Below are 25,028 nucleotides of genomic sequence, written 5' to 3'. Positions count from 1 at the left end.
TAAGGTCACTATGGGTTGGTATCAACTCCATTGCACCTAACAACAACAACAACTTTGACTTAGATACATATGTATAGATCTTCATTGTTGTGATATGAAGTCTTCTCAATCCTAATAATCACTTTCTTCTGCCAAATTTATAGAGTATAGCACATTCTACCAGTCTCTTGAGGTAAATGAAGAAAGGAGCTCTGGTAGCGTAGTGGTTATGAATCGGGTTGCGATTCACAACTGATAACCACAAGGTCAGCAGTTCGAAACTACCAGCTGTTCCATGGGAGAAAAATGAGGCTTTCAGCTCCTGTAAAGATTTATAGCCTTGGAAACCCAGTACAGGGTCGCTATGAGTCGGAACCGACTCCACGGCACATAACAACAACAACTTAATATTTCCTTGACAGTCAGATCATGTCAATATATAATATTTCAAAAGCATCCCAAAGGATGTATCTTCACAAATCATCACAGAACTAACATGCCTCGGGAAGTCAATACAATTTCTTGGGATTTATCTTATTTTCCATTCTAAATCTCATTTAATAACTAAGTATGCAATGTTGTTGTTGTTGTGTGCCGTCGAGTCGGTTCTGACCCATAGTAACCCTGTATAGGGTTTCCGAGGAGTGACTGGTGAGCTTGAACCACCGACCTTGCAGTTCAAACAGCTTTGCAGTCTGGCGCATTAACCCACAGCGCCACACCAGGACTCCAAGTATGCAATACAAGGCTGTTTTTCAAGAAGTTCATGGAAAACCTGCATTAGCTTTTAATTCCATTTTCCAAGAACTTTGTGAAGCTCCTTTTACTGTTTCTGAAAGTTAATCAGAAATTTTTATTTAAATGAAGCATTATACTGCAAAGTATTTGTCAGGTTTTATCATACACAGGGCAATAAAACAGTAAAGGATTATTACACCATAGGCCAATGCAAAAACGAGTTGACATATTTTTAAGTAAGCATTCAGGGATAGTTTTCTCATTTTACAAATAAAGAACTTGGGTATATATGTTAAACTCTTTATTTTGTAAATTTAAAGGAAAATGTAAAGATTATGTCACTTAACCTAGATCAGTAAAGCTTATTCATGGTCAGAACTAGAACTCATTCATAGTGAGTTTCTAAGGCTTTTAAAATCTTTGTGGTAGCAGAAAGCCTCATCTTTCTCGTGTAGAGTGGCTGGTAAGCTTGAACCACTGACCTTGCGGTTTACGGTCTACCCTTGTACTACAGAACTACTGTGCTTGTACGTTATACTACAGCTAAGCATTTTGCCCAAAATCAGGAGTACTGTATTAAACAGAAACTCTCACACTGGGATATTTTCAGTCTTCTATATTTTAAAAATGTATCTACGTTAATCTATCACTAAATAAAGGCTATAGCCCGAATAGTTTTGAAAATAAATTCTATCTGCAGAAAATTTCCATTTATAAATATTATTCCAGATTAAAGAAAAAGATGGAAAAGTTTACCAATTCATTTTGTCAAACTGAAATAACACTTTAAGATGTACATTATTATTATCCAAATTTTATAGAAGAGTACGTTGAAGCAGAGCTAAGAAACTTCCTCAAAGTAACACAATTAGTAAATAGTAGAGTTAAAAGATTAAACCCTGTTAATCTGCTTCTAAAATATTAAGATTTCAAACCCAGTTATACATTAAATTGAAAAGATCCTGGTAAATTCGATTATTCCATGAATCCAAAGACTGTTTAATATGGCAATATATAAATGAATACAAGAAAAGAAGTAAGTACATTCATAGAGGGTTAATACAATATAGTACACATTTTTGATAAAATATTTTTATCATATAGCCATGATAAAGACTATCTATCAGAAAGCAACAATAAATACCATATAAATATAGAAGGTCCACGAGGACCTGGTAAGTCTATTACTGAAGACTCAGTGGCCAGATCAGTGCTTGGCACATGATAGGCACTCATTTGCTGCTTGAATATAAAAAATTAAAGACATTCTCATCGGTGGAACCTCCAAAACTATGGCACTTAGTTACCCTTCAGGCCTGGAACTGTACTCACCACCATGGCTCAATTTTCTGACAAATAATGTACATGCCTGTAAGGTGAAAACTACCACTAGGAAGGTAGACACTCCTTAAAACCATCAACCTTTCAAGACCAAAAGAGCAGCATTGCCTAAGGACAAACTTCAGAAGGCAGGAAGGGCTAGGAAAGGAGAAATGGAAACAGGAAATATAGAGTAAAAGTGGAATGAGTGATGCTACCTTTTAGGGACTGCAATTAATGACATGAACCAAAATGTGTATGAATTGTTGAATGAAAACCTGATTTTCTCTGTAAACCTTCAACCAAGTCCCAATAAAGAGTTAAAATATACATATCCTCACTAAATTAGTCTGGTATGTCTTCTGTGACTCTATTATCCCACATTATTGATGAAGTTCTACCTACCGCAGTAACAGTATAAATATTGGAAAAGAAAGAGCAACTATGTTTATGCAAAATTACATATATATTACAAAATCCAATAGATCAAAGCCAAAAATATTAAAGATTATAAGAATTGAATAAGGTAAGTAGATACAAGATAAATATACAGAAACCAATCACATTTTCCTTTATAGTTACAATAACCAATTAAAATTGAATGGAAAAGAAAATGATGAAAACAAAATAAATTTAACCAGAAAAAAGATCTATATGAAGAAAACTATAACATTTTCTTGTAAGTAAAACCAGACTTGTTATTGTTGTTACATTCTGTCAAATTGGTTCTGACTTATAGATAGGTACTCTGTAAAGGGTTTCAGAGGAGAGGCTGATGGGTTAGGATCACCAACCTTGTGGTTAGCAGACCATTGCGTATCCTACAGTGCCACACCAGGACTCTAAGAAGCTTATTATTAAGACTTATTGGAAATCAAAATGAATTATAGTGAATATAATGGAATATTTTTGAGAAACTGGACAAACTGTTGAAAGATATCTAGAAAAATAAATATACAAACATTTATAAAATATATCTAGAAAGAATAGTGAGGGGAGACTTTCCTCAAAGATAATAAAGCATACTACAAAATTGCTCTGATGACAGTGGTAATGATACTTCTACTATGGCTTCTATTAGAAGTTCACGTTTATTGAGTTTCTATGCTCCAGCCACTAAGTACTTTATACACAACTAATTCTCACAGTGACTCTATGAGACTTGTATTTCTATTATCCCTATTTTATCAAAGAAGAATCAATGCATTTGAATTATGGTGTTGAAGAATACTCAAAGTACGATAGACAGCCAGAAGAATGAACAAATCTGGTTTTGGAAGAAATACAACCAGAATGCTCCTTAGAAGTGAGAATGGAGAGACTTTATCTTTTGTACTTTAGACATGTTGTCAGGAGGGACCAATCCCTAGAAAAGTACATCATACTTGGTAAAGTTGAGGGTCAGCATAAAAGAGGAAGACCTCCAACAAAATGGACTGACACAGTGGCATGAACAACAGATTCAAACATGACAATTGTGAGGTTGGCACAGGACCAGGCAGTGTTTCATTTTGTTGTGCATAGTGTCATTATGAGTCAGAACCGACGTGAGGGAACCTACCAACAGAAATTTTAGATACGAGGAAACTGAGATACTAAGAGGTTACGTAAAATGACCAAGGTTAAATTCAAAACTGGCAAGGGTCTACTCGAGTGTGAAAGTAATTAGTATATCATTTTGAAAAAGTACTTAGGTCATTTTTATTCATTCATTTAACACATATTTATTGAATGGATAATCTTTACCGAATAGAATTTTAGATGCTGGGACTATATGACGGCTCCCACTATCATGAAACTTTCATTTGACATTGGGGAGCAGGATAAAATGAGAAAGAAAATAAGGTGATTTCAGAGTCTGATAAGGATGTTAACAAAGAAAGAAATCTCAGTGATGTGAAAGAAACAAACTCAAAGGGGTACCACTTTTTATGAGTATCTAAGAAGCCATCTCTGAAAAACAAAATTTTTAAGTGAACACTGGGCTGAGAAGAGGACTGCCATACAATGAGCTGGTAATGTTATAGACAGGCAGAAAAGCAAGTGTAAAAAGTCCTGAGTTGGGACCACCTCAGAAGGTTCAAGAAATATAAAGAAAATCAACATGTTTGTGATAGGGACAGTCTAGGGGCAAAGAGAATGAAAGCAGGATTTGGGACCATAGTAGAGAAAATAGCACTAGGTGTAGTCAACAACAAAGGAGCACAAGGACCTTAAATTACTACAGCCAACAATAAAGAACTTTATCTAAACCTTTAAGTCACTTGTGCTTTATTAGCACATTAAATCGCACAGCCCTCAGCTCCACAGTACCTCTAGCAAGGACCAACTAAGTACAGAAAGGGGTAGTGCGCCATTTCCAGAAACCTCTGACCCTTTACTAGGAATTAAATGAATACTGCTCCCTTTTATTATATTATGATAGAGCAGACACATTAAAATGCAGATCCAAGACCCCGCCTGGGTCTTCTCCACTCTGCAGAGACAGACTCGTTCTCTACCAATAAGCTGCTTGTGCTTTAAAGTCAACTTGTGCCGGTGTCTTGTTTGATTATGGTCAAGTGCAACTTGCCCCCACTTCTTTGGGCGCAGTGAGTAAAACAAACCTACATACAGAGGACAACAACTGGAACAGATGAAGCCAAGTATATGAGAGAAAGTAGATGTTTATTACAGGATCCCAGACACATACAAAAAGGTGTGTATATGTGGAAGGTCAGGTAGATTACTGGATAAAATAGACTATCTTAAATGGAGTGAAGAACTAATGGAATATAAGGTAACCACAATGGGGTTGGAGTGGGGGGGTATGGTGGAGGGAGGCAGGAGACAGACATAGCCTTCACTCCAGCAATATCACTGCTAGGATTGGCATACACATGTACAGCTATATGCAGAAGAATGTTATTGTATGGTAATCTGCAAAAGGAAAACAACTGGAAAAACCTAACATTGATCACCTAGGGAATGGCCAAACATTATGGTATAGCATGTAAAGACACATTACATAGGCACTGAAGAGTCAGGTACTAAACTGATAGGGACAGGTGTTCTAAAAATAGGTGATAAAACGCAGGTACACATGTATATAGCATGAGGGCATTTTTATATTATGAGATTCCCTGCAGTATGTTGTCAGGAATTTTAACTCCTCAATCTGATCTTGGATAAATTCCACTTTGCTTCTTCTCTCGCCATGCAAATGTCCTCTTGCATACCATCCTTCTACCTCTTTCTCTAACTTAGTCCCTGCCATGATTCAGCTCACAGCCCATTGCTTGTTTCTTTACATAAAAGCATGAGTAGCATCACAAAAATTTAAGAGAACGTCTCCTTATAATTAAAAAACAAACATAATAGACTCGTAATAACTTGGGAATGACTGAATCAACTCTAATGACTTTGGAGTATCTATACAGCAAAAGAAATTTAAATCTATTTAAAAACTTAAAATCACATAATAATGAGCAAGAAAAGGCAAATAAATGTTCTGCTAAACTAGAAAAGATATGAATGATGAATTACACATGAGATAATATCAGCTCCACAGCAACTAACAACAATTCTTACCTCTACTTTTGTACGATAGAGAACAAGTCGTTTAAGGCCACATAATTTGGCAACATGGTTGAAAGCTTGAGGTGGTAATTTATCACAAGATGAGAGATTTAAGTCCTGTAGATTTGGACACATCTCAGAAATAACCTCCAAGCAAGTTTCATTAAGGAAGTGGCTGCAAGATAATTCAAGGCGTACTAATTCAGATCCACAAACCTTCAGGAACCTGTAAAAACAATGGTCTGTGTGAATTTTATCAAATTAGGAGATACTTTCCCCAAGGAATTTGGAATTATATCAATTTTAAGATGACACTCTTAGAAAAAATGGACTTCTATTAGCAAACATAAAACTTGTTTTCCTAAATTCTCACTCAATGCCTACTGAAATATACATGGTTAGATAAATTAAGTAGTCACATCCCCTAATAGGTCAGCTAATGTCAACTGTAAATTTTATCAGAGGTTGTACTTAAGTTGTGGGAGCACAATGACACCATCTGAAAAGTACTGAACTGAGAACCATAAAGTCCACAGTTCAAGTCCACCAGTCAATGCACAGGAGAAAGATGAGGCTTTCTGCTCCCTTCAAGATAAAACCTTGGAAACCCTACATGGGGTTGCGGAGTTGGAACCAACTCGACACCACTTAACAACAATATTTACTTGTAAAGCCATAAACTAAACAACAAAAATCTATATGCTCTTATAAGATATTCTCCCCACTTAGCAATAATACCCTTATACTACTGAATAACTTATTTTGAACACTACACACACAATGACTGCTTTATATTAAACAAATAGAACTCAGAAAATTCCTGAGTTGATGGACTACACTGCTGTGATAGGGTTTCTGTAGCAGTTACTATTTAGTAGGTAGACTGCTTAATGGTGAAATGATCATGACATGTTCAACTACTGCTTCATATAAAATATACAGATATAATTCAAGGTGGTGTTGTTAGGTGCCCTCAAGTCAGGTCCGAATCATAGTAACCCTGTCTACGGTTTCCAAGGCTGTAAGTCTTTATGGAAGCAGAAAGCTTCATCTTTCTCCAGAGATCCACTGGTGGGTCTAAACTACAGACCTTGGACTAGAAGTCCAGTGCTTATCCTATAGCACCACCAATGCTCTAATCCAAGGAATAGGACAGAAATTTTCTTATCAAAGTAGGAGTCACAATATTTATTTTAGTTGCATTACAGTTGGGGTAGAAGGACATCCCTGTTCACAGTCATCACCTGAAAACACACTAAAAATTCATGTGAATTAAATAATAGTACAAAGGGGCTTCAAACAATTCATGGAAAAATGAAATGGAAAGATAATGGAATTTTTCCATGAACTTTTTGAAGCTCCTTCATATAAGTAGCTATGGTGGTAAAATGGGTAAGCTCCTGACTGCTAACTGAAAGGTCAGCATTTCAAACTCATCAGCTACTCTGCAGGATAAAATAGCCAATGATAGGATCCCATAAAGACTATAGCCTAGGAATCCCTTTGGGACAGTTCTACTCAGCCATATAGAATCACTAAGTTGAAACTGACTCAGAGATACACAACAACAATATTATTTGCATCCATAAAACTTTATTAACTGAACAAATTTAACCTTTAAATAATGCACCAATTATTTCTGTCCAGTTTCCTTGTCATTTTCTTGCCTACCAAGTGTGGTATCACTAATACAGTTTATTTTTGTGACGCCTTTTTTCTAAATGATATAATGAGCTTACAAATACAAATACATAGTAAAACATCAGATATCTATAGATACTTCAATACAGTAACAATGAACTGTAAGTCAAAGATGTATTTTTTGCTTTATTCCAATACTTCTAAATACTTCTGCTATTGTTGCTGTTGTTAGGTGCCATTGAATCAGTTCCGATTCGATTCGTTAATGACCTTGTATACAATAGAATGAAACACTGCCCAGTCATGTATCATCCTCACAATTATTATGTTTGAGGCCATTGCTTCTGCCACTGTGCCAATCCATCTAATTCGGGATCTTCCTCATTTTCACTGACACTCCACTTTACCAAGCATGATGTCTTTCTCCAAGCATGAGTCCCTCCTGATAACATGTCCAAAGTATCTGAGACAGTCTCAACATTCTAGCTTCTAAGGAGCATTCTGGCTATATATAGTTCTTCCAACAAAGATTTAATTCTTTCTCAGGAAGTCCATGATACTTTTAATATTCTTCTCCAACACCAAAACACAAATGCGTTTATTTTCTGTCCAACTTTCAATATGAGGCAATTGAAAATATCAAGAATTGGCTCTTTAAAGGTCTTGTGCAGAAGATTTGCAGAATGCAACACGTCATTTGATTTCTTGACTGGTGTCTCCATGAGTGATGATCCAAACAAATGAAGTCTTTGACAACTTCAATCTTTTCACTATTTATCATGATTTTATTTATTGTGAGGATTTTCATTTTCTTTACATTGAGCTACACCCCATACTCAAAGACTGTGCTCTTTGATCTTCATCAGTATTTTAAGTCCTCTGCACTTCCAGCAAGCAAGGTTGTATCATCTGCATATCACAGGTTGTTAAAGGGTCTTCCTTCAGTCCTGATGCCAAATTCTTCTTCCATAATCCAGCTTCAAGGATTACTTGTTCAGCATGCAAATTAAGTATGGTGAAAGGATAAAACACTGGTGTACACCTTTCCTAATTTTTAACTTACTCAGTATCACCTTGTTCTGTTTGAACAACTGTCTCTTAGACTATGTAAAGGTTCCTCATGAGCACAGTTAAGTGTTCTGGGAACCTACTCTTCTCAATGTTATCCATGGTTTGTCATGATCCACACAGTTGAATATCTTTGCATAGTCAAAGAAGCACAAGTAAACATTTCTGGCATTCTCTGAATTCAGCCAAGATCTATCTTATGTCACCAGTGATATCACTAGTTTCTGAATCCAGCTTGAATTTTTCTGAATCCAGCTTGAATTTCTAGCAGTTCCAAATGGGTAACCAGCTTTCCTATGGTCCATGCACAAGACCTTAGGAAAGTCATTTACTCAAGTCTCAACATTTCCTCAGGTGAAAGGCGGACTTGAAGGCTGTAATACCATACTCCCTATACTACCCTGTGGTTTTAAACAACAAATAGGACTTGAAAGCAGTGTGTAAAGGTTAAAGCATTCCACAAACATTAAAATCAACTTCATATCATGTATATGTGTATATATATGATATAACTTATATCTTGGCAGCTCACAGTCATACAACAAGAAGAACATTCAGTAGCTATATAATGTATTCTAAAGACTGTATACATGCCCACTCCTCACTATCAACTGGTCAGTTCCAAAGATCAGGTCATTACATGAAAATCAGCATTTCTGAAAAATTGGAGGATGACCACAACAGATCACAAAGTGGAAAATAAATACATCATAATATAACTGACAAATTACATGAACCACCAAACCACTAAGAATCATGGCTCAACCAAGTTGACACATAACCTTAACCATCACAGCCAGCACATCTTGATGCTCATTGCTGCCAAACATATCTTGTTAATGTGTAAAATTGTCTGATAGATGTTTTACTACAGTTGTAAATGCTAAATGTTGGAATGAGGAGTAGGTGCAATTTAGTAATCACAATATCTTATTTACATTGAACATCCATTCATTCTTTACAAATGCAATGTTTTCTGCTCTTTCTAAATGCACTGCTTCTTTTTTAATGTCAAACTCAATGGCCTTGTATTACTTGACTTAGTCTTAGTCTGGAAGCTCCTCTGAAACGTGTTCAACATGCTAGTAACACTCAAGATTCCACTGACAGACAAGCTGTATCAGTGCCTCAGAGGCACTGGCCAGGAATCAAACCCAGGTCTCCCACATATATTTTATCCAGCCTCAAAGCCATGGGCTTGCTATTCTGGAATGCTCTGTCAGCTTCACTCAGTCCCTCACTTCCACTCTACAGGTTTTTACAGACTATGTTAGTGAGGTTTCTATGATACTTTCTATTCCACTTCCCTGTTTTGTTTTGTTCTTCTTTCCTTGGAACTTTTCGCTCGGATTCCTAGTGTGGTGCTGTAGGATCAGCTCTCGACTATAAACCACAAGACCGGCAGTTCAAACCCACCAGCTGCTCCTTGGAAACCCAAGTCAGTACCGCATTTAACAGCAACAACCTTTAGGGAGAAGTGGCAGTCCATTATAGCAATTCTTGCCTTCTGTGTGGGAGACCTGGGCTTCATAGTATTAAAGAGCACATTACAAAACTTAAATGCATATATTAACTCTTATAATTTAAACCTTAAGGTATCTTACTGCATTAAGGACTTCACTACGTGGCAAAGCAATTCATTTATATATATGATTCCTGGTGTGGTGCTGTAGGATTAAGCACTGGACTGCAAACCACAAATTGGTGGTTCAAACCTTCCAGCTACTCCTCAGAAACTTTGTACAGGGTTGCTATGAGTCATAATTGACTCGACGTCACTAACAGCAAAAAGAGACAGAGAGACAGTTCTGGTATGATAATGCACTGGACCGCAAGGTCAGTTTGAACAGCAAGGTTGGCGGTTCAAACACCAGCTGCTCTTTGGAACCTAGCAACAATCTAACAACAACAATACATATATATACTCCTGGTGTGGTGCTGCAGGATAAGCGGATAAGCACTGGACAGTGAACCACAAGGTTGACAGGTTCAAACCCACAAGATGTTCTGCAGAAACCCTGTATAGGATCGCTGTAAGTAGAAATTCACTTGATAGCACATAAGAACAACAAAAATATATGTATAGATATCAACAGATATACAGGACAATGCACTGGACTGCAAGGTCAGTTTGAACTGCAATGTCAGTAGTTTAAACTCATCAGTCACTCCTTGGAAATCCTTTACAGGGTTGCTGTAAGTAGAAACCTACTTGACGGCACTTAAAACAACACCAATAAGCTCAAGTGTTTGTTTTTTTAATTGAAAATATATATTTTTTAAATATTTGAGATTATAATACCATGTATTTGGAAGATAGCTACCTGGCCAACTAATTGGAAGACATCATATATGTGCCCATTCCAAAGAGAGATGATCCAATGGAATGTAGAAATCATTAGACAATACCATTAATATAGCATCCAAGTAAACTTCTGCTAAAGATAATTCAAAAATGGCTGCAATAGTACATTGACAGGGAATGCCAGAGGCTCAAGCTGAATTCAGATGAGGACATAGAATGACAGTTATCATTTGCTGACGACACATGGATCTTGGCTGAAAGCACAGAATACCAGAAAGATGTTTACCTGTACTTTACTGACTACGCAGTCTTTCGATTGTGTGGATCATGACAAGCTATGGACAATACTGCAGAGAAAGAGTAATCTGAAACACTTAATTGTACTCATGAGGAACCTGTACATAGACCCAGAGCCAATTTTTTGAACAGGAGAACAATGAATGGTTTAAAATCAGAAAAGGTGTGTGCCAGGGTTGTATTCTTCCAGCATATTTATCAATCTGTATGCTGAGCAAATGATTGTATAAACTGGATTATATGAAGAAAAACGTGGCATCAGGATTGGAGGAATAGTCGTTGACAACCTGCGATATGGAGATGACACAATCTTGCTTGCTGAAAAGTGAAAAGGACTTAAAATACTTATTGATGAAGATCAAAGACTACAGTCTTCAGTATGGATTGCATCTCAATGTAAAGAAAGCCAAACCCCTCACCACTGGGTCAATAAATAACACTAGATAAATGGAGAAAAGATTATAGTTGTTAAAGACTTCATTTTGCTTAGATCAACCATCAACAGTCATGGAACCAATACTTAAAAAATCAAACAACATATTGCATTAAGCAAATCTTTTGCATAAGACCTCTTTAAAGTGTTCAAGAGCAAAGATGGCAGTTTGAGGACTGAGGTGTGGCTGACCAAGCCATAGTATCTTTAATAACCTCATATGCATGTGAAAGTTGGACAATGAATAAGGAAGACCATAGGAGAATCTGTTGGAGAATACTGAAAGTACCACGGACTGCCAGAAGTACTAACAAAATCTATGTTGGAATAAGTATAGCCAAAATGTTCCTTGGAAGCCAGGATGGTGAGACTTCATGTCTCATACTCTCATATTTATCAGGAGAGATCAATCCCTGAAGGACATGATACTAGGTTGAGTGGAGGATCAGTGAAAAAGAACAGAACCCCCAAAGTGATGGACCAACCCCCAAAGTGATGGACCGACACAGTAGCAACAATAGTGAGATTAATACAGGACCGGGCAGTGTTTCATTCTGTTGTGCGTAAGGTCACTGTAAGTCACTACCGACTCGATGGCACCTAACAACAACAACAACACAGTATCTCTTTTCCTTTTGTTCTCATCAATGAACTTTTCCTCTCCAAAGAATTACAGAGTTATATCAACTCAATCACCATAAAGCCAACTAGTAACAGGCAGTATAAAACTTCCCAGGTTTATCTAATCAAAAGAATTTGAAAATACAACAGACACAATGATCATGCCTTACTACCTTCTGGCTCTTCCTCTCAAAGACTGCTACAATGCATATTTCTACCTGAACAGATTATTTGGTCAGAGTCATTGTACTCTCCTCCTAAAAGTCTCCATCCTACTAAGGTAGAAGTACTAGCCCACTCAATTAGCTGGACTCAACATTTATTTCGTTTTAAAAACTCTCTTTATATCATTGTTTTTAAAAATGCACAATTACATATCCTTTTGTCTTTGTCATCCTTTTATTCATCTCAACTGTGGGAAGTCACTTAAAAGAAAAACAGTTTTTTCAGTTCCTTCAGCCTATTCATTCCATGTGAAGTCTCAAAAAAAATATTTCTTGATATTGAGGGTATTATGAGAACACCTAAATTCACATAAATAATTCCAAACTAGGTCTCCTGCAATGAAAACCAGAGTCTCTGGAGAGAGAAACAAATTTCTTATCCTTATGAGGCGAATTAATTTGTCCAGAGTAATACATGTATATAGGAAGTAATTTACTAAATGGAACTTGAACCCTAAAATAATTACAGGAATGAATGATTTAATCTGAGTTTACTCATCACAAAATAAGAGGCACTGATCCTCCTAACCTGCCTCAGGCATATAACGGCAAGGAGAGAATTAAGTCTAAAGATCCATGTTTCTGATGTCTAATTTTAAGTTTTGTTAGCTGACCCTTGGTGAGTTTTATAAAAAGAGTAAAAATAATTTTAATTCCAAATAATTTACTGCATCATTTATTATATACGATACAAACTAAAGCCATTACAAACATAACTTGCTTAGCAGTGTATGGTACTATTTAGCAATGGTAAAAGGAAGGGGAAAGGAAGTCTTAAAATCACCTGTACTCTATAGGAGTTGTGAGGCTAAGAAAGACAACTGTATAAAACAAAGGAACTCAATTGAATAAACAAATCCATGAATGGGCAGTAAATTCTTAAAATAATAAACTGAAGCTCTGGGTCAAAAATCTACTAATATTTCTTGCACCTAGAATATACAAATATGTTTTCTGAAGGAATGAATACATACTACTAACAACAAGAAGAGGATGAGGGGTAAAAACCCATTTAAAACTGGGAGTGGGTCGGGGGGATAGAAACAAGGTGATTAGTGTGGGCAACTATTTGAAAAGATGATAGTGGAAAAGTGAAGCTAGGGCTTTCTGAACATTAGAATGATGTCATTAAGCCTTAAAGCACAAACAGGCAGGCATGCAAAGGGATATCCAAGACTTTAGGAATCTATATTAGAAAAGGAAAGTGGAATTATAATAGATGTGATTTTAATGAGTAATGATATGCATGAGCAGTACTCGAAGTTGCAAATCACAAATCTGCAGTCAGAATAGGATTTTAATAACTGATTAAAAGTTTTAAGTTCTCATTATTCCAATTTAACCTATTTCCTTGCTAGTCTGAATATTAAAAATTCCTTTAAAATCCAGCTAAAGAATAATGTGTGAGGACAAAGTTTTTAGGCAACAAAAATAAACTATATCAAACTTTTTTCCCAGACTTGCTTAAAAAGCAACTCATCATCATTGGTCTCTAGGTTTAAACCGTACTTTTTTTTCTTTAAAGTATTATAAATAAGTCTTCTTCACAGTAATGAGCATAAATAGACCATACTTATTCATAGATTATTCATTAATAATCAAGTTATGAATATTTATTGTTTATTCTGGGAACGCTGCCTACAAGCCATAATGACTATCAATTCAGCAGTCAAGTCAAGGGGGCCAACAGCAATCAGAAGGCAAAACTTTAATACTCCCCTCCCCAATAAAGATTCTCTCTTGTTATTTAAACGTTTTCTTTTCTTGATGGGAACAGTGACTGTGCTTAAAGGAATGCTATCAAGAGTTACGGCTTTCCTGGCTGAAATGCTACAGTAAAATATGGAGAACATAAATTTATGTACGCACTTCTGTGATTATTCAAACAGCCCCACGGCAACCAACCTGGGTGAATTGATAATGGAAGAGAAATTCCTGGTGAGAAAGTAGATTGAAGCTCTAACCTTGCAAAGGATCTTAATCCGTTATCAGTCTAAGATTTAAAACATAGCAAAATTTTCTACTGACAACTGATGCCACTTCTCATACACCAAAACGAGCTGCATAGAGTTTTCAAAAATTGAGTGAAGAGTACTTTACATTTTATACATTATATCACACTATGTATAGCATTTTCCCAAAGAAGCTGGACTTCAGCCATTCACTACCAGTGTTTTCTTTACTGTCTATACTCATCAGTTTATATGACTATATAAAGGATATGTTTATGTTTTTATCTTTATTCCTGCTACAGTCTGAATGCAAGAACTATATAAGAGAAGTATACCACTTACACCTCATTACATAGTCAACAATACCCAATACAATATCTTGCACACAAAGGGTGAAAACAAACTCTATAGATTCATAGTAGTGAGAAGCACTGTGTGAAATGCTATAAGAGTCATTTAAAAACCCAAAGTCCTCATAATCTAAAACAATGCTTAAGGACACCAATTGTTCTATCTGTTCTCATATTCAGTTAGTCTTGATTTATGTTCAGTGCTATATGCTCTAAATACCCAATTAATAGTTACAGTTCTTCCTGATCCTATTAGCAAAGAATATGCAGATGAAGTGTGCATCTGTGGACAGGAGGCAATAGAAAGGACTAAGTTGTGTTCCACTGGATGTCAAATGTCCAGCAAGTTTTAAAACGTGGATTCTATAGAAATGCACTGAGATCACAATGCTTAAAAGAAATGTCTTATTTTTCCACTACAGATATATGTTCAACTAATTTACATAAACAGAAACAATTTGGTGTATAGAGCATGTTATAAAATTGCTCATCCTTTTGGCTCACAATACCATACATAATGTTTTATCTGAGTTCTATCTGGCAGGAAAAAAAAAAAAAATCCAGTACAATCAGTTTCAAAATGCACCACAAGCCATTACTGCTTGTGTTTGTTTTACTCTGATGCATAAACATTTTGAGCACAGTGTTATGATTTCAAACGTTTTACTTCATCTGAATCTAGTGGGATCAATTATTTCTGGAAATGCATTTTTATTTTTAAATCTGAGTCAAGGGGGAGCACTGTCCAAGAATGCAGCCAACTGGAGATTTGTTTAGGGATACTTGTAGTTCATTTTTAGATTTTAAAAACAGGGTAAATTATTATTCACTAATCAAATGTAACAGGTAACTTTCCTCCAGAGGCTGTATTTTCATTATTTAACCTAACGAATATGATGGGATTATACTATAACATACAATGAGAACACGCATCATGACGGTTAAGAGAAAAACACCTGTTCATATATTAAGAAAAACGACTTTGGCATTACTAAGTGAATACGATTTGTGCAAACGTTTAAGTGTTTAACAGGTGACATTTAATAGTAAAAAAACGAAATGCTTAAATAGAAAGGAGCGGAAACACCTGGGCAGGTCTGCAAGTGTGGTCGCCTATTTAGTATGCAATTGCATTTTCAACGTAATTAGTTTAATTGAGCTTCTAAATTTGGGTGATGTACTGCACATGTAATTAAGATTTAATTAAAAATGTTCTATAATAAATTGTTTTCCATTTCTGACAAATCACATTAGAGAGGTAGATTTTGATTTGGAAATACTTTTTTTAATGTGTTAATCATCTGTACTGAAAATATGAGAAAGAATAAAACAGGAATTTTGGTAAGATACACGGGATTTTAAACCATGAGGTAAAGGGCATCATTGCCCTTCATAGTACTATGAAGTTTAGCTGAAGTGGATGGTAAAAATCATTCATATTTGTAAGCAGCAGTACTCTGAATAAGATGATACACAAAATGCATTTTCTTTTTTATACCTGTGAAGTATACAGAATAAAATTTCAAACTTTTATTGTGGAAATATAGTTAAGTACACACCCTGATGGTAACAGTCTCATTAAGGCTTTACACTAACCTGCTAAATCCTAACACAGAGATGAAGCCTCGATTGCCGGTCCAAGATAAATTAAGCCACTGAACAAGAGCGCATCGAGTCTGTAGAAATTCCAAAGATGTGTCATTTAGTTTTGCCCAGTATGGTTGCAAATTGAGGTGGATGTATTGTAGAGGATCACAACAATGCTGGTTCATTAGTTTGCAAGTCTGGGCTAATCTGCACAGGTCTGGTAGTGTAAGATGATTCAGAATCAGTTGAATGAGCTACGTAAAACAGAGAAACCAAGGTTATCAAGACTGAAAAACAAGCATCACTTCATTAAGCATATAAGTGATCTAATAAAGAATAGTATATTTATAACAACATTTTCACATGGAAAGTAAATCAACGTTCAACAGAACCATCCAAATGCAAAGCCACACATATACATAGAAATATATCTGTATGCATTTCAAAATTGTTCAGTGTATTCAGATCATGTTGATTACTCATTTTCTTAGGGTGCAAAGATATAGATTTGGTATTTAGTGAACATCTACACACCAGATACTGGTTATAACAGAATTCTCTCTCATTGTTGACAACATAGTAGGGATTATTAATGACAATGATTTGTTGGAATATCCTTGATGGATAGAAGCATAGAATGCCAACACAAGACAGAACTAACCCTAAAGTGAAAGTGTACTTGTGCCAGAAGGCTCAGTTTTAGAGGATGAGGATAACCAGGTGAGCAGCAGGGCAAATGGCAAGGAATGTGGTTACAGAGGACTTCACAAAAGCATTTGGATTTATCCTGAAAGTAATGAGGAGCCTTGACAAGACTCACACTGCATTTAAAAGCTTGCACAAGTGTGTACTCACTTAGTAATGCCAAAGTCATTTTTCTTATGATAGGAACAGTTGTTTTTCTTTTAACCTGCATGATGCTTGTTCTCACTGTATGTTACAGTATAATCCCATCATTTTTGTTACGTTAAGTAATAAAGAGTACAGCCTTTGGAGGAGAAATTACCTGTTATTTTTTTTATTAGTATATAATAGTTTACCCTGTTTTTAAAATCTAAAAATGAACTACAAACCATCTCCAGTTGGCTGCATTCTTGGACAATGCTTTCCCCTGACTCAGATTTAAAAAATAAAAATGCAGATCCAGAAATAATTTCCAGAACTAACTGCAGAGTGCCATGTTCAGATCTCTGTTTCAGAAAGCTCACTGCAGGGGACATTAGTGTAGGTAGGGAAGCAGGACAGAAAACCAGTCGGGGTACTACGGCAGAATTTGAAGAAAGAAAAAGACAGTTGACAATGGTGTGCTCACAGACACAAAATGCAATGAGGAGGTAGATTTGATTTTTAAAAATAGCTAATTAAAATTGTCTCCCTGAACTAGTCAAGATTTTATCTTAATTGGTGACAAGTTAGAGGTTTATGAGTTAATTTTCAAAGAACTATTACGAATATCCTATTCTGAACAAAAGCAACAAGAAAACACAGAGGAAAACAGACCAAGTACTTGCTAAATGGAAAAAAAGATTTAGATGACAGAAATTGAGCTTTTTACTTAATTCTATGTATTTAATCTAAGTCAACTTTTTGATTTGTAAATTTGAACCCTTTAATCTAAATCTTCTTCTTCAATCTATTTCACTATCTAGGCTCAGTATTTAGTACAGGTCAGAATTTCAGTGTCTTAGGCCCAAATATTACAGGATTAAGAATGACTATAAAATAATCTTTAAAATGAGGTTAAAGAGTATTTCTAAATCACAGTTGACTAATATAAATCCTGAATATATTAAAGTTTGGGGCATATTTGTATCATTTGAACTAGGCTTTTGAAAAATAACATTAAGGTTAACATATGTGTGTGTATTAGTATATGCTTTAAAACAGTGAAATTAAATTAAATATTAATCCATGATCTCTTCATCCAGATAACTCTAACCTGTAAAATATGGTATAAACAAAAATACAAAAAATTAGAAAACCCAAGCATTTAAGATGTAAAATGAAAGTTTTCTTCTCTACCCTCCATCTACTAGCCTTTCTCTCCACAGATAACCACTGGTTTTTTGATCCCTTCCAGATGAATGTGTACGAACTTCTACTCTTAGATTTGTACTAAAAGCTAATGATAGTATATACACTGCTTTCTACCTTGCTTTTCTCATTTACTGATACATTTTGTAGATCATTCTGTATCTGTGCAGATTAACCCATTCTATATTATATAACATTCTCTGTTCTTTTTCTTACTGCAATAGTGCTGCACATCTTTGCCAATATTTGTAGTATATTCTTAGGGCACATTCCATGCATTTAAAAGATTTTATATATGTGGAAAATTGCCATTCAGAATGTTTTTTCACCAATTTATACATCCATGAACAATGCATGAAAGAATCCATTTGCTGTGGGTTAATACAATTTCCTGCAAGGTCAGTTTGAACCACAGGGTCAGTGGTTCAAGATCACAACTACTCCCCAGAAACCCTATACAGGGTTGTTATGAGTCAGAACCAACTCGACGACACTTAACAACAACAACATATCATAGGCACCACTGGCATCAAGCATTTAAATTTTGCCATTATGAAAGGCAAAAACAAAGCAAACCAAAAAAAGCACTATTGTAAAAAGTCAAGAAAAGGTTCTTGTACTAAAAAAATATATGATGGTTACCAGGTGTGGGAGGGAAGGGAGAATTATTCACAGACTATAGGGTTAACACAACTTAACTGGAGTGATTGGAAGGTAATAAAAAATAAATGGGAGATTAGCAGAAGAAAGAAGAAGATTGGGGAAGACACAGGCAGGAATGCAAAAGTTAAGAGAATAGAGGTAAATACTGTTGACTGATGGTACTGAAAGAGGCGACTGAAATGATGTACATGATTTATTGAATCTGTAAACCTTCACTCAACTCACAATAAACTGCTTAAAAAATTGACAATGGTAACAAGAAAAAAACCACCAAAAAGATAATATGATGTTCACTGTTACAGTAGGACTTTTTCCTTTGACTTAGTATGAAAGGCATTCAGAAAGTTCATGGAAAAATAGAATTGAAAGATAATGCAATTTTTCTATAAACTTTTTGAAGCTCCCTTGCATTATTATATAAATTACATAATATGAAAATACTCTGATTTTCCGACATACATAAATTTGGTATTATTCTTTTAAAACAGTTCTATTTACAGTTTTTTTTCAGGTGTTTATATTAACATTCACAGGTAACACTGGTCTATAATTTTCTTTTTGTGTGCTCTCTTAATTAGTGTTAACAAACTTTTTTTTTCTTAATGCTATGAAAGATTTAAAATAATACAGGAATTACACATTCCTTAAATGTTTAAGAAAACCTATGAATCATCTGGGCTTGGCAACTCATGTTTTTGAAGAATTAAAATTTTGTTGTTTTAACTATATTAAAAGTTTATTACAGCAGAACTTTTTTAGGCAGTACAAAGAGGTACTAAAAGTTAGATATATTCCAGCAGCAGAGAAAAATAATTTACTCTTTGCAGGTAATTCTTATTTAAATAACCTCTAACAACTTCAGACATGGTTACAAAAAGTAACTATATCAAAATATGTATACTGTGTGAAAACATTCTATGATATACTCTAAGCAAATAGAAAAATAATGCAAAAAAGCACTTTAAAACTTTGATTAAATATTAGGTAACAGATTTCAAGTATATTAATCATTACTCATCTATTATCTACTCTCTGTCAAAATGTGTTTAATATGAGAGCTGTTGTTGTTATGTGCCGTGGAGTCAGTTCCATCTCATAACGACCCTTACAGGGTTTCCGAGGCTGTAAATCTTTACGGGAGCAGAAAGCATCATCTGTCTCCCGCGTAACAGCTGGTAGTTTTGAACTGCTGACCATGAGATTAGCAACCTGATTCATAACCACTATATCCTATTATAAAGTGCCATTTGATATCATAATGCTTTGTTTCCTTCCACCTTCTTAATGCCTTAACCAAGTATGGTAAGGCTGTCTAAGCCCTTATACTATGGTCATAGGTCCACTGAATTGATAAAGGTAAAGGGCCATCAATGATCTTCAAATGTGGGCACTTCTAACTTAGCTCTCTGCAGTAATTAGAATCACTGACTACATACTTTTATATTTTCTTAGCTTGTAACACTTGCACTTAAGATTCTCCCAGCTTCTATGTGCTCCTTGTTGTTGTTGTTGTTAAGTGCCATCGAGTCGGTTCCGACCCATAGCGACCCTGTACAGGGTTTCCAAGGGTGTAAATCTTTACGGGAGTAGAAAGCCTCATCTTTCTCCCGCGGAGTGTCTGGTAGTTTCAAACCGCTGACAGTAAGGTTCGCAACCCAATTCGTAACCACTACGCTACCAGAGCTCCTTAGGTGTTAGAATTTCATTCTTGACCCTTTGTTCTAACTCTGGAGTTTCACTGGTAAATTTCATCTACCATGGTTCCCCTTCCCCTCTTTTAAGTAACTCACTCAGATCTAAATTAGAACTTCAAACTCAGCAACTACCTGCTATCCTCAACAGCAAGTCTGCTTTTATAAGTCCCAGGGACCTCAAAGTCATTGTGTCTTTCCCACACTCATACACTAACGCCTGCTTTACAATGAAAACATTGAATCATTCCCACCAGAAACCTCAAAGTCCCTTTCGGTTTCTGCTTTGTCTCCACATTCAGACCTTCTAAACTCTATAGATGTTTCTCCCACATTAATTCCTCCTCAAACGTACATACTTCAAGGGCTTCATCAGTTCTTGCCTAAATTATTGCACTAATCTAAAACCTCTCACTATGACCTCCTGCTAGACTATTTTCCATTTTCCACCAGAGGAAAGACTGAAATGTCATTTTGTTACTTACCTTCTTAAAACAAAACACAACTTTCAGTATCTTCCCACTTCCTACAGAAAAAGGTTCACAATCTTTTATATCATGACACATATGAAAGACAAAACCCTCATAGTGTCAAAACACCTGCAAAATTATTTTAATTGTGGGTCAAGGCATGTGTAGAAACACCTGCTGATCATAGATCATTCCTGTAATGTTAGCTATCATTTCACGCCTTTCTCACCTACTCAAAAAAGAACATATTAAGAACACATGAAAACAATGGAAAGTGAGTGTGAAACTGTCGTAAGTATAATTACTATATCTTGAATATGTTGGTGTTGCTGTTAAGTCCTGTCGAATCAGTTCCGACTCATAGTGACCGTGCATAGGGTCTCCAAGGAGCAGCTGGTAAGTTTGAACCCCCAACCTTGTGGTCCAGAACTTTATCCCCCAGCACCACACTGGGACTCCATATCTTGAATATAGCTCTAGCTATTTAACATAAATAAATTATTTACAAAATCTAAATTATCTGTGACTGCTTTCAATTGATTCTGGAGAAACATAACACCCTAAGGACCACTGTAAGGCTGACTGTATAAAATAAAAACCTCTTGGTAAAATTCACAGAGCCCTCCACAATATAGTCAATCATTGTGTTTGTAAATGAGACAGCCCTGAGTCTCCAGTTAGCTTCATCTTTCCCTATCAAATCCTATATATAGTTCAGCCACAATGAAATACTGAGTTCTCAAACCTGTAGTTTTACTTCTTCTCCCCTCTTTACATTCTCTTCCCTCTGCCTTAAGTTCTCCTCAGTCACCAAATATTCATTTAAATGTTATGTGCTGAGTATTTTACCAAGGAAGAATAAAATTCACAAACCATGTCAAACATATTTACTGAATATAAATTTCTATTTTATAGTTTGGGGAAATGTGTAAGAATCAGATATGTGATTCACTCTCCTCAGATGAAACACTCGAACTGCTGCCAGGACAGATGCTTCTCAGAGGAACAATACTGTCATTATCCCATGCTCCTTTCTCTCTCTCCAACTCAACTCTCCCTTAGCTTTCCTCCATCGTCAATATTAAGGGACAAACTGTGATGTTTCCTCTTCGTAATGCAAAATGTATCTTGCTTCCATGGGTGGCTCACTGAATTACTTTGGACTCAAACTCATATATATGTGGTTTTAGCTACTTCACAGCATGTAAACTGTAAAATGCTATATAGACATGATAGTTACTAATGCTGTTAGGCATTCGAGAGGTGTCTTATTGGTCCATGAAAGTTAAGCTACTTAATCTATTACAGTGAGACCTGAAATACCCACCAATTTGAAAGTCTAATGGATTAAAATAGAGGAGAGTCAAAATGGATTAAAATCTAAGAGTACACTTTTCTTAAAAGACATTTGATTACATTATTATAACTACATGCAGAATCTCTCAGCAAAGGACAGAATCCCTGAGACTGCTCCAAAATACCCAGAGGGCATTTGGAAACATATAGGGGACGTTTTGGTTGTCACATGACTGGCATACTACAATGATACAACATATTCAATGCCTCGGAGCCAGGAATGAGAAATATACTGTAGAATGCCTCTGTGCAGACAGAACTTCACATTAGCCATAAAATAACTATTTCCAGGTAGTCATACTCTGCCTGCCTAGATCAAAAAGTATAGTTAGAAGAATATAGAATAGAGTTAATATAGAAAAATAAATGAAGCTATAGACTACTACACGGAATAAGCATTCTCACAATCTCAATACTTTTAATAGCAAATCATCCGTAACATAAATAGTATATAGTTGAGCACATATTGCCCACATTTATATAATTATGAATTAGAGGAGCTCTGGTAGCCAATGGTTATGAGTTGGGCTGCTAACCTCAAGGACAGTACTTAACTTAAAAGCACTTAACACCACCACCAATGATGACAATGGCCTTACTTACACTGTTTCTCCAAGCTTGTTAATATGGAGCTCTGTAGTGTATTAGTCAGGCTGCTAACCTCAAGGTCAAGTATTGATATGGATACTGGCAGATGGGCGAGTCTTTGGTCAGAGAGACCTATGATTGCAACACATGGCAACCCCAGGTGTGCAGAGCAGAACTGATCCACAGGGTTTTCAAGGCTGTGTGATCTTTTAGAAGCAGATCACCAGACATGAACTTTTGGGTAGGTTTGAACCTTTCAGCTAGTAGTCAGGTGTTTATTCATTTGCATCACCCAGGGACTCCTTATTGTTAATTAATGATATCACATATTAAGCAGTACATGCAGAATTATTACAGTTAATTCAAAGCAAGAGAGGTGAAATTACATGAAATAATTTTGTCTGGGTTTTTTTAAATCAAAATATACTGTATATAAGTGCCATTGAGTCAGTTCTGACTCATAGTGAGCCTGTATAGGATTTCCAAGGAACAGCTGGCTGGTGAGCTTGCACCGCTGACCTTGCAGTTCAAACCAACCTAGTAGGCCAGCGCATTAACCCACAGCACCACACCAGGACTCCATATCAATACTTTAATATCTAGCAAAATAACTATAAAAATCTTAATAGTTAAAAACCTATAGACTTATGTCCAATATAGTTATTAACCATTTTCTGCTTACCTCATAAGGTAGTTTAGCAAAGTAGCCATTATTTGGCCCTTCCCGGAGGACAGTACTGCTAAACTTTTTGTTAAGAGTATCCAGTCCACAAACATCCTTTTCTTCATCATCATCATCTTCTAGATCATCCATGTCAATAAGTGAAGTCTTGAGAGAAAGCACTGGCTTATCCTTCATACCATGTAGCACAACTGCATCTAACTCAGTGTAATAATCCAGAAGAGAACTATTGACTTCCAGCCGTATAAGATTTGTGGGGAAATTTATCTGCTTAATACAAGGTTTAAACTGGCGAGCCTGGGAAGCATTCACCTTCGTAGGTCTCTCTGACCAAAGAATTGCCCATCTGCCAAAGAAAAAAACTTCCCTGTAATATACTTTAGAAAGAAATCTACTATAATCACAGTTATGACCCCATACCAATAAAAGTACAATGTGAATCAAAGTAACTAGAATCAAAACACAAGTATTGTAAAATCCTAAAGATTTAAGAAACTAATTGGCATAGGCCTTATTGCTCAAACTATTATTACTACTGTGACATTTTTATTGTGAAGGCTTACAGAGAAGATCAGTTTCCATTCACAGTTTGTTTCAAATCATTGATTGCAGTAGCCAGAATGGAAACTCAATTACTTTCCACTTCCTGTGTTTTTTGTTTCTATTCCTCCTCCTATCCTAGCCCCTCTGAGCTTTGTCCTTGGGTAAACGCTGCCCTTCTGATTTGACAACTCCCTAGAAATTTCTTTTGTGCATATTTCATATTGGTCCATTTTAAAACTGTAATTGGTAGGTAGAGATAGAATGAATGAAGAACAACATTCAGTTTTAGAGTAAGAATAAAGCATACAAGATAGAGCTCTCCCACTATGGAAACTAAACTAACCATCTTGTCTCACAAAAGGTCCCCATTTTCATTTCCGTTACTGGCCTCATACTCAAAACCTTCACATTATCTTTGATTTTTTTTTTTTCTATCACCAAGTTTTGTCAAATTTTTAATCAAATCTTCTCTTATTTACATGCTTTTGAATTTCACTATCATGTTTTAAGGAGCCCTGTTGGCTCAGTTGGTTGAGTGTTGTGATTTTAAATGAAAGCTGATAGTTCAAATCCACCAGCTAGTATGCGCAAGAAAGATGAAGCAGTTTGCTTCCATAAAGATTTACAGCCTAGAAAATCCTATGGAGCAGTTCTACTCTGTCCTATAGGATCACTGAGCGTTACAATTGACTTGACAGGTTTGGTTGGATCTTGTTTCTTGTCTCTCCATTCCCAGCCAAGTATCTAATACATAATTTTGTTGCTGCTGCACCATGGAGCTGGTTCCAACTTAGTGACCCTGTATAGCAAGGGTGGGGAACCTTTTTTCTGCCAAAATTTATAACTGTACAAAATTATCAACTTAGAAGTTAGCTTGCTATATTTGGTCAAACATTTGATTAACTCACCTCTAATGTGTTGCATTCAT

General features: G+C 35.8%; 1 protein-coding gene across 1 annotated transcript in view; it reads right to left on the bottom strand.

The window, feature by feature from the left end:
- FBXL4 (F-box and leucine-rich repeat protein 4) overlaps positions 1–25,028 on the bottom strand; it is a 138,186-nt gene that overhangs the window by 81,214 nt on the left and 31,944 nt on the right. Inside the window, exons 4-6 of the mRNA XM_006865847.1 lie at positions 23,558–23,903; positions 16,083–16,327; positions 5,608–5,821 (exon numbers count right to left, since the gene is read on the bottom strand). Of these exons, the coding sequence (XP_006865909.1) occupies positions 5,608–5,821; positions 16,083–16,327; positions 23,558–23,903 (805 nt within the window). The remainder of the gene's footprint in view (positions 1–5,607; positions 5,822–16,082; positions 16,328–23,557; positions 23,904–25,028) is intronic.

Source organism: Chrysochloris asiatica, unplaced genomic scaffold, assembly GCF_000296735.1.
Source record: "Chrysochloris asiatica unplaced genomic scaffold, ChrAsi1.0 scaffold00084, whole genome shotgun sequence".
Taxonomy (NCBI): domain Eukaryota; kingdom Metazoa; phylum Chordata; class Mammalia; order Afrosoricida; family Chrysochloridae; genus Chrysochloris; species Chrysochloris asiatica.
Note: the sequence above shows the minus strand (reverse complement) of the source record. Positions and strands in the feature narration are given on the sequence as shown.